Source organism: Chrysochloris asiatica, unplaced genomic scaffold, assembly GCF_000296735.1.
Source record: "Chrysochloris asiatica unplaced genomic scaffold, ChrAsi1.0 scaffold00381, whole genome shotgun sequence".
In the NCBI taxonomy this organism is placed as follows: domain Eukaryota; kingdom Metazoa; phylum Chordata; class Mammalia; order Afrosoricida; family Chrysochloridae; genus Chrysochloris; species Chrysochloris asiatica.
In genome coordinates, this window is record NW_006408899.1 from 1,012,090 (window position 1) to 1,022,611 (window position 10,522).

The 10,522-nt window shown below is 47.1% G+C and overlaps 2 protein-coding genes across 3 annotated transcripts in view; one reads left to right on the forward strand and one right to left on the reverse strand.

Annotated features, from left to right (window-relative positions):
* The window catches only part of STX3 (syntaxin 3), a 53,701-nt gene extending 50,350 nt beyond the window's left edge, over positions 1-3,351 (reverse strand). Inside the window, exon 1 of one of the 2 annotated variants that reach the window (XM_006876463.1) lies at positions 3,301-3,347. In XM_006876463.1, the coding sequence (XP_006876525.1) occupies positions 3,301-3,330 (30 nt within the window). In that variant the 5' untranslated portion in view covers positions 3,331-3,347. Of the gene's footprint in view, positions 1-3,300 lie in introns of both variants that reach the window. The other variant, XM_006876462.1, reaches the window with a different exon arrangement.
* Positions 3,352-7,133: 3,782 nt separating this feature from the next.
* Positions 7,134-9,288, forward strand: LOC102834544 (40S ribosomal protein S3a-like). Its single transcript, XM_006876478.1, has 3 exons — positions 7,134-7,161; positions 8,342-8,907; positions 9,028-9,288. The coding sequence occupies exons 1-3, from the start codon at positions 7,134-7,136 to the stop codon at positions 9,286-9,288; spliced, it is 855 nt and encodes a 284-aa protein (XP_006876540.1).
* Positions 9,289-10,522: the final 1,234 nt, after the last annotated feature.

Below are 10,522 nucleotides of genomic sequence, written 5' to 3' on the forward strand. Positions count from 1 at the left end.
AAGCTCTCCAGCTGCTCCTCGGAAGCACTATATAGGGTGGCGATGAGTTGGAACCGATTTGACAGCACTTAACAACATGTGTCTTGGTGGGGCACTAAATGGCAAGGTCAGTTTGAACCGCAAGAGTGACAGTTCAAACTCACCAGCCACTCCTCAGAAATCCTATCCAGGGTTGTTCTAAGTCAGAATCGACTTGGCAGCATTTAAAAACAACAACAACTCTCAGCAGCAGTCCTGGGATGGTGCTGTAAGGGGAGCACTGAACCATAAGGTCAGTGGTTCAAACCCAGGACTCACTCCTTGGAAACCCTATATAGCAGGGAGGGAACTTTTTACTACCAAAATTTATTTGCGAGCCATACAAAATTATCAATTTAAAAATTAGCCTGCTAAATTTGGTCAAACATTTAATTAACTCACCCCTAATGTGCTCTGGTGTGGCGCTGTGAGTTAATGCGCCAGACTGCAAAGCCATTTGAACTGCAAGGTTGGCAGTTTAAGCTCACCAGCTGCTCCTTGGAAACCCTATACAGGCTAGCTATGGGTCGGAACCAACTCTACGGCACTTATCAACAACAATGTGCTCTGGCAGCACAGTGGTTATGAGTCAGGCTGTTAACCTCAAGGTCAGCAATTCGAAACTAACAGCTGTTTCACAGGGGAAAGATGAGGCTTTCTGCTCCCATAAAGATTTACAGCCTTGAAAACCCTATACAAGGTTGCTGTGAGTTGGAACCGACGCCACAGCACACCATCACCACTAATGTGTCTTGGTGCGGTGCTACGGGTTAATGCACTGGACTGCAAAGTTGCTTTGAACCACAAGGTTGGTGGTTCAAGCTCACCAGCTGCTCCATGGAAACCCTATACAGGGTTTCTATGAATCGTTAGGATAACAACAATTCTCAGTAGGGAATGAACTGGTTGGAAATTCTGGTTAAAAGAAGTTGTGTTCTGGGTGGAAATAGGTTCCCTAACAAAGGGAAAGAAGTGACTCTCATCTACTGTTTTATGACTGCTACACACGCAGACAGAAGAGGCTCTGAGAGCGTACTGGTTACAAGTCGGGCTGCTAACCTTAGCAGTTCGAAACTACCAGTAGTTCCACAGGAGAAAGACGAGGCTTTTTGCTCCCATAAAAGATTTACAGCTTTGGAAATCCTATGCTGGGTCATTATGAGTTGGAACCAAATCCACAGCACCACAACACCACCACCAGCACCACCACACAAGCAGACATGAGGAGATCTGCAACTCTTCCCCTTCCTTCCTTCCTGCCTCCCCAAATCCTCATGTTCAGGGGACAGAGCAATAGGAAGACAGTCAGGAGCTCTTGGTTGTGCTCAGACCAGCTTTGTGACCTGGGGCACACCAGCTACCAGGCTGAGCTCCAGTTTCCTCATGTATATAAACAGGGATAATACATTCTTCCCTGTCAACGTAACCATGATGTTGTGGGACTCAGCTGACACAGACCAAGTATGAGGCACAGACGCTCAATCACACAATAAGCAACTGTCCCTTTGTTGCTCTCACTTCCCCACCTCCCTACTACCAGCCCTACGACTTTGAGCAGGTAGAAGGTTCATGAAGAATCAAGGGGAGACAGTAAACCAACTATGACATCATCCCAACAGTCTGTGACACTTGAACAAGGCCTCTATTTTCTCAGAAAACTTTTCTAGTTGTTATAATTGTTGTTGAGTGCTGTCGAGTTAGTTCTGACTCACAGCAAGTCTATATGAGGTTTCCAAGAAGCAGCTAGTGCGTTTAAACCAACAATCTTGTGATCAGCAGTCCACTGCTGATCCTACAGTGCCACACCAGGACTCCAGTTACTATAATTGTTGCTGGTAAGTACCATTGAGTTGGTTCCAACAGCCGGCAGGTTTGAATTGCCGACCTTATCGGTCACAGTCCAGAACTGATCCTACAGCACCATCTATTAAATCCTCTGTGGAGTCCTAGTGTGGTGCTGGAGGACCAGCACTGGACAGATAACCACAAGGCTGGAGGTTCAAACCCACCAGTTGCTCCTCAGAAACCACGAGTCAGAACCAACTTGATGGCACTTCCCAAGTCCTCAGTGCCAGGCACCATACAAAGGATTCTGCCTGCTGTCTTGCTCTGGGTTCTCAAAATCTCCCATTTCACAGATGACAAACCTTAGGCTCAGAGGTTATGGGCTAGCAGGTGGAACCAGGATGAAACTCATTTCTATCCAGCCCAATGGCTGCCAAACTTTAAAGGACTCAAAAATCACCTGCAGTGATTCATGAATAAAACAGATCCCAATTCTGCAGGTTTAGAGCAGGACCTGAGCATCTGCATGGCTAGCAAACTCCTGACTACACTTTAAGTAGCATCAGCTCAATATTAAGTTCCATCAGGGCAGTGGCTTACCACCGAATCCCACGGTTTACCCCAGAACTGGTCCAGTGAAGGCGCTCAATTACTACTGAATGAGTCAATGAATGTCTGACTCAAAACCCCACTCAAAACGGTTTACCACTTCTCTAAAGAGAGTTTCATGATCTCCTTAGATCCTGGAACTGCTCTATCATCCCCATTTGACAGATAAGGAAGCAGAGGCTCAACAGAGAGTAAACAAGTAGTCAATGATCTTACAATTATTTTACAACTAAAGGATCTACTTCAAATACTTTGCCCTGACCACAGCTGCCTCAAGGAATGTTGCTGTTGTTGTTATTCCGACTCTCCTCGACCCAGTATAGGGTTTCCACAGCTGTAAATCTTTATAGGAGGAGAAAGCTTCACAGGTCTCCTGTAGAGCGCCTGGTGGATTCGAACCGCCGACATTGAGGTTTACAGCTCAACTCGTAACCCACACCACCAGAGCTGTAATTAATCATTACAGACAGCCGGATGATGAGGAACTGGACCCATTCACACACATGACCGACTCGCAGTGCGGGAGGTCACCCAGGGCTCCGCGCCGCTGCTCGGGGGAGAAGGGGGCTAGTGCCCGGCGCCCCCCCCCACCACCACCCGTGAGGGACAGGAGGAGGCAGAGTCTGGCATAGTGCCAGGCAGCAGTGGGCAGGGGGCAGGTGACCTCCGCGAGAGCCCTGCTGAGCCCAAATACCGCTCGCGAGGACCCCGGCGTTCAAGAAGATGAATCACCGGCACCTGATCCCTCACCGGAGGGGAGGGGAGGGTGCGCCCCAGGCGCGGGATGGGGCCGGCGCTCGGGGAGCACAGGTCCCGCGCCGAGCTCCTCCAGCCTGGATTTAGGGAGCAGAGAGCAGCCCCGGCCGCCCCCAGCCCGCGGACACTCACGGCCTTGAGCTGCTCTAGCCGGTCCTTCATCCTGGGGCCCTGGCGCCCGCGGGCAGGGGAGCTGCCGGAAGTGGCGGCCCGGCTGCTCCGGACCTGGGAGCTCAAGACACAGGCGGGCGGCTGTCGCTCAAGGAGGAGCGTCCGAGGCCACTGAGGCTCCGCCGCGCCGCCCCCTCCGGCCCCCGCCGGCGCCGCGCGCTCCAAATCCGGATCCCAGGCCGGCGCCGGCGCAGCGAGGAGCGCGGAGCGCGCGGCCCGCCCCTCACCTGGCGGCGCCCGCGCCCGCGCCGCCTTAAAGGGCCCGCTGCCCGTCGCGTCGCCAGTCCCACCCCCTACCTCGATACTCCAGGACCCCGGAGTCTGGGTGGAGGTCCGGCGCTGCTAGATCCCACCGTGGGGCCCTGGGAGAGGGGGCGGGTCTGCGTGGTCTCCACCCCAGTCGCCTACCTGGCCCAGGCTCTGTGCTGTTATCCAACCTCAACGAACTTAAAGGAGTAACTCTAGGAATGAGATTTCAGATACGGGGCAAAGTGGGAGTCCTGGTGCGGCGCTGTTGGATCAGCACTGGACTGCTAACCACAAGGTTGGCGGTTCAAACCCACTAGCCACTCCTTGGAAACCCTAAACAGGGTCCCTATGAGTCAGAACTGACTCTACTGCACATAACAACACAACAACATGAAGTGGGAGGAAACTGCTAGGACAGTCCAAGTTAGAACCCCGAATCCGGCCGGTGAGAAGGGTATTCCCAATGGGAACAGCGATCGTGCGAGCACAGAACCAAATCTACTGCCATGGAGTCCATTCTGACTGATGGCGACCCTGTAGGGCAGAGTCCAACTTCTCCTTAGGGCTTCTGAGAGTGGAAATCTTTACGGGGGCAGACAGCCTCATCTTGCTCCGAGGAGCACCTGGTGGGTTTGAACCTGCATCCTTGCGTCTGAACTGTTAACTCACTGCACCAGCAGCTTCAGAAACAGCAGGAATTCATGGTGGGGCGGGGCGGGGCGGGGAGGTGCGTAGCAGCTGGCACTGAAAGAGGAAATCACCAGAGATGGGGCAGAAAGGCTGAGACTGCTGCCAACGGGGACCCTCCCGAAAAAGTAAAGGGTTCAATGATAACGTCAGAACACTTGTCGCCAACAATTTTCATAACCAAAGGGAAAAAGCCTGTTTCTCCAATTTCGTATCTGTAAATCAAAGATAAACCCCACTTCATATTTTATTGTGAAACTTGTGTGAGACAGGCGGAGGGAAGTAATTAGTTAATTAGAGAGCCGTGGTTGGAATGATAAAGATGTTTGTATTGGAAAGCTTAAGTCATCCTCATTTCCTATGTGATGTAGCTATTCCTAGGAGCCTGGGTGGCACAAACGGTTTGTGATCATATCCGAGGCAGGTAACGGAAAGGTGGGCACTTCCAACTCGCTTAGTGGCACCGCCGAAAAAAGACTTGGCAAACTGCTGGCATAAAGATTCCATTCCTACACACACACACACACACACACACACACACACACACACACACACACACTCCCTCCACAGCACACACAAAACTATGACGCGGTTTTGCTTTATTACACATGACGTCACCAGGAGTTGGAAACACCTGAATGGCAGAGTTTGGGGGTTAATTTTTGTGGTTATTCCTAGGTGGTTGGGCTTTCTGAACAGGTGGAAGGGTTCTTTGCACTACTCTGTCTGTATCCCCTCCTCGTCCCCCTTCCCTTATGTCTTCTTGCGAACAAATGGGATACCCAGCTCAATAAATGGGATTGATGAGCCGAGGATTTAATTCTTAAAAGAAACCTGCTCTGTGCAGTCAGGTTAAAAGGTTGTGTACGTATTTTCGTAGTCTAACAGGACTTTGGCCTCTTCAGCGATCTTATGGGTGATCCAGGCTGACTTCATCGCCTTCCATAAAGATACAGTTGTGGCAGGTCGGGTTGTTTTTCTGATCCGCCCTCCCTCAGCATACTTCCTTCTACCCCAGGCGTTGGCGAGGTGGAGAACCCAGTCCTGAGAACAGGGAAGGCTTCTGCGCCTCCTCGTGGTCACAAATAGAAAAGGCAAGTGCATCAGAAATATCCCATCCAGTCACTTCACTTGACAAACGTTTGTTGTTGGGTTAGCTAAATCTTTGCGCTTCAGGAAAGGTAACAGAGATAGATGTGTACGAAAAACAAAAGTTTTTTTTAAAAAACCTCTTCACATTACTGTAGAAGTTTTCAAAGGGCCACAGGTCTCTGAATGAAAAAATCCTTTGCATATCAGAAGACACTGGTGGTGGTGGTGGTGGTGGTTATGTGCCATGGAGTCGGCACCGACTCATAGCAACCCTATACGGGGGGTTTCTGAGACTGTAAATCTTTACAGGAGCAGAAAGACTCATCTTTCTCCCGTGCAACAGCTGGTAGTTTCGAACTGCTGATCTTAAGGTTCAGAAGACACTGGATGGTACAAATGTTTAACAGGCTCTGATGCTAATGAAAAGGCTTGTGAAATCCATCCAGATCATCTTGAAAGAAAGTCCTGGTGATCTGCTTAGAAAAAATTAGCCGTTAAAACTCCTATGGAGCAGAGCAAAGCGTCCAGCTAATACAAAGTGAGGGGAGACACATAAGAATGTCAAAACTTGTAGATAGTACCCATTCAACCTAGCTTCCATGGCTTGATGATCAGAATTCAACTAGAAGAAGATTTTTTTTTTAATTTGTTTTATAAAGGAAACAAGTATCAATTGCTACAACTTGATGAACTTGACCTATACTTATGGATGTTGCTGTTGTCAAGTGCCGTCGAGTCGATTCCGATCCATAGTGACCCTGTACAGGGTTCCCGTAAATCTTTATGGGAGCAGAAAGCCTCATCTTTCTCCCGCGGAGCGGCTGGTAGTTTCGAACTGCTGACTTTGCGGTTCATAGCCCGATTCGTAACCACTACGCTACCAGAGCTCCTTATACTTATGGATGTAGTATCTCAAAATACCAACTGAGGGGGAAGGAGTCTTCACATTAAGGATTAGTCCTATTGTTAAGTGCCATCGAATTGACTCCAACCCATAGCAACCCTGTATAAGGTTTCCAAGTAGCAGCTGGTGAGCTTAAACCGCCAGCGGTCTGGTATACTAACCCACAGTCCTATCCCCTCTGTATACAGGGTTGATAGGGACAGATAACTTAGAAATTGGCTACCTAAAATGACACAAAGTGACTGGCTTACAAGTTTTCACTGAAGGAGTTTAGTTTCAGAGTGTGCAGGGGAAGCTAGAATCCCCACTGAATAGTTAACTTTCATCTTGTCTAGATGGGTCTGGTGAAAAGAGATAGGGATGAGATTCTTATGATTCAATAGTGAATGATTGTTATCATGACTAATTGTGACTGTCACAACTGTAAAGGTAGAAGTTTTGTAACAAGAAGGCGGGAGTAGTTCAGAAACTACGTATAATCCAGAAACAGAGGACCCTAGGACCAACAAGGCAGAGGAGCACAAGTGCAATGTGGGACCCTATCCAGAAAAACAGCAACACCAGTAATGGAGGCAGAGATGAGACCATGGAGAGGGAGCAGCTGAGGACTCTAAAAGATCACTGTTTTTAAAAGAATAAGATCATGACTCAAATATAAAATGAACACACACCAAAGATTGATATAACTCATTACTTAATGAGGTAACCAGTAAGGCGTCAAACATCTGTTCAGGAAAGAATACAAAGAATTAAAACAGGCCATCGGGATTGATGAAATGAATATGATTTCTAGGAGTGGGGAAAGATCAATTTCAACTTCATCAGACAGAATTTGTTTGCATCCCTGTGGACAAGGTGTAGCATGGTGGGCAAAAGCACTGGCCTGCAAGGTTGGTTTGAACTATAAAGGTCAGTGGTTCAAACTCACCATCTGCTCCTTGGAAACCCTATACAGACCCGCTGTGAATCAGAATCAACTCAGCAACACTTAACAACAACAACAAATGGACAAGAATAATTTGCCTTATTGTCACTTTTCTGCAGGAGAAAAATGAGACTTTCCTGCTCCGGTAAAGAATGACAGCGTTGGAAACCCTACACAGGGTCACTATGAGTCAGAACTAACTGTACCACACTTAACAACAACAACCATCACTTTCTTCACCTTTACAGAGTTGTGAAATGGCTACAAGTCCATGAAAGGCACAGTCCACTGTAAAACCAATAACCCCGGAGGGTGTGCTAGGCAAAGCCTAGAAATCCTAGGATAACAGTCATTTTGGGTTTTTTTTTGGGGGGGGTGGTTTTTTTCAGTTTTCACTGACACTCTCAAGGTAGCCTTTCAGGGTTAAACAGCTCCAACAATTGTTAAACAGTTCTTTGTTACTCAGAACAGAAATCTTTCACCTTGTAACTTTCACCATTGTTTCTTGCTCCTTGTTTTTGTCTAGACCAAGAAATTGTTCCCAGCCTCAAGATGGCCTTTCCCTGAGGGGAGAAGCACTGTGAGAAGAGAATCGATGCTGCTGGACACAGAACTAGGAAACCTGAGTTCTAGATGTGGCACTGCCACCAAATAGCTCTCATTTGACATCACACCACTAGGTCCTCGCCCGATAAATAAAGAAATGACCAAAACTAATGATTCCTAAACTTTTCTGGATCTCCAGTTTTAAAAGACTCTGTGTCACTGTGAGTTAATGTATCAGACTGCAAAGCCGTTTGAACTGCAAGATTGGCAGTTCAAGCTCACCAGCTGCTCCTTGGAAGCCTTATACAGGGTCGCTATGGGTCAGGATCAACTTGGCACTTAACAACAACAACATGTCCCTAACAAGTTGTTGTTGTTAAGTGCTGTCAGTCTGTCCTGATAGTGCCCCTGTTATCTTTTCCAAGGAGCAGCTGGTAGATTTGAACCACCAACCCTGAGATCAGCTGTCCAATACTTACCCTACAGCACCACACCAGGACCCCAATGTATTTATTAGGAAATAAGGGATTTGCTTTCCTATGAAAGATGTTTCCATAAAAAATATAAATGACCATTGAGCCTTTTGGATCTCTGAGCAGCACCATGGTGGTCGACAAGAACAAGCACCTTACTTACCAAAGGGGGCATGAAAGCAGCCAAGAAGATAGTGGTTGATCCATTTTCTCAGAAAGATCAGTATGATGTTAAGGCACCAGCTATGTTCAATATAAGAACTATTGTGAAAACACTGGTCACAACAATTCAAGCAACCAAAATTACATCTGCTGGACTCAACGGTCATGTTTTTGAAGTGAGTCTTGCTGATCTGCAGAACAATGAAGTTGCGTTTAGAAAATTCAAGCTAATGACTGAGGATGTTCAGGGCAAAGTCTGCCTGACCAACTTCCAGAGCATGGATCTTACCCATGACAAAATGCGCTCCGTGGTCAAAAAATGGCAGACCACAATTGAAGCTCATGTTGATGTCAAGACTACAAACAGTTATTTGCTTTGCCTGTTCTGTGTTGGTTTTACTAAAAAACACACCAATCAGATCCAGAAGATATCTTATGCTGAGCATCAACAGATCCATCAGATCCAGAAGAAAATGATGGAAATCATGACCCAAGAAGTACAGACAAATGACTTGAAAGAAGTGGTCAATGTATGGCTCTGTGGGTAATACGCCAGGCTGAAAAGCCATTTGAACTGCAAGGTCGGCGATTCCAGCTCACCAGCTGCTCCTCAGAAACTCTATACAGGGTCGCTATGGGTCTGGATCGAGTCAACGGCATTTAACAACAATGACAGCATTGGAAAGGACAGAGAGAAGGCTTGCCAGTCTATTTACCCTCTCCATGATGTGTTTATCAAGAAAGTAAAAATGCTGAAGAAGCCCAAGTTTGAGTTGGGAAACCTCATGGAGCTTCATGGTGAAGGCAGTAGTCCTGGAAAAGCTACTGGAGATGACACAGGTACTAAAGTTGAACGAGCTGATGGCTATGAACCGCCAGTTCAAGAAGCTGTTGAAAAATCAGATGTTTAATGATGACAAATAAAAGATCTTATCTGAGTGGAGGTGACCTTTGAGTAACCTGCATAATCATAATAGAAAAGGCTGCAAAAATTGTCCTTAAAACTTTTTGAACACTGAAAACAGGATCAAGAAGTCGCTTAATTGCAACTGGAGTCTAGGAACCCAAGAAGGAGGAAGCACCAGTCAAATTCTTTACTTCTGGCATTCTCTCTGAATGTGCTTATTACAAATTTGGCAGTCCTTGGGTGGTATAAATGCATAAGCCCTCTATTACTAGCTGAAAGGCTGGCAGCTCAAACCCATCCAGAAGCATAAAAGACAAGCTATGTCCCTAGTAAATAAACATAGCGTAAAAGTTAAGGGTTTGCATTTTGATTATAACTAAATCAGCCGATGCCTAATTTAGCTTTTATAAACAAACCAAAGAGAATCCTGTGATTTTGGAGACCCATTTCCCTCTCTCCTCCTTCAAAGGCTGGTGAGGAAGGCTGGACCTTGCTCCATCCTGACCTTCAGGGTTTGTCCTGGAACTGGTAAGATTACTTTCTGGCTGGAATACTTTAAAGCCTTGTCTCCAGTGTTTGCCTTTCAATAGGAAAAAAGAAAGGATATTGAAGAATTTCTCTACACCCTTCTTCAACATTGATCTGCGGTAGGGAAGGTAAAGAATAACCAGTATTCTTACTGGTTTGTAGTTCTCCCTACCCCATACAGTTTCTATAAGGAGTCTTAGTGGTACAAAGGTTCAGCACTTTGCTGCTAACCTAAAGGTTGACAGTTTGAACCCACCCAATGTCTCCACAGAGGACCACCTGGTAATCCATTCCTGTGAAGATTGTTGTTGTTGTTGTTGTTAGGTGCCATGAGTTGATACCGACTCATAGTGACCTGACGCACAGCAGAACGAAACAAGGTCCGATCCTAGGCCAACCTCACTGCTGTTGCCACGCTTGAGTCCATCGATGCAGCCACTTGGCCAATCTATCTTGCTGGGGGTCTTCCTATTTTTCTCTGACCCTCCACCTTACCACATATGATATCCTTCTCCAGCGACTGCTGCCTCCTGACAATATGTCCAAAGTAGGAGTGACGAAGTTTGGCAACTCTGGCCTCCAAGGAGCACTCTGGCTGCACTTCTTCCAAAATGGATCTATTGGTTCTTTTGGCAGTCCATGGCACTTTCAATATTCTCCTCCAACACCATAACTCAAAAGCATCAATTCTTCTATGGTCTTCCTTATTC

Excerpts from the sequence above, each read along its gene's own strand:
- LOC102834544 (XM_006876478.1), top strand. The coding sequence starts at position 7,134 with ATGGTGGGCAAAAGCACTGGCCTGCAAG. Across the intron at positions 7,162-8,341 it reads CAAAAGCACTGGCCTGCAAG|CACCATGGTGGTCGACAAGA; the intron begins GTTGGTTTGAAC and ends ATCTCTGAGCAG. Across the intron at positions 8,908-9,027 it reads ACTTGAAAGAAGTGGTCAAT|TCAACGGCATTTAACAACAA; the intron begins GTATGGCTCTGT and ends GTCTGGATCGAG.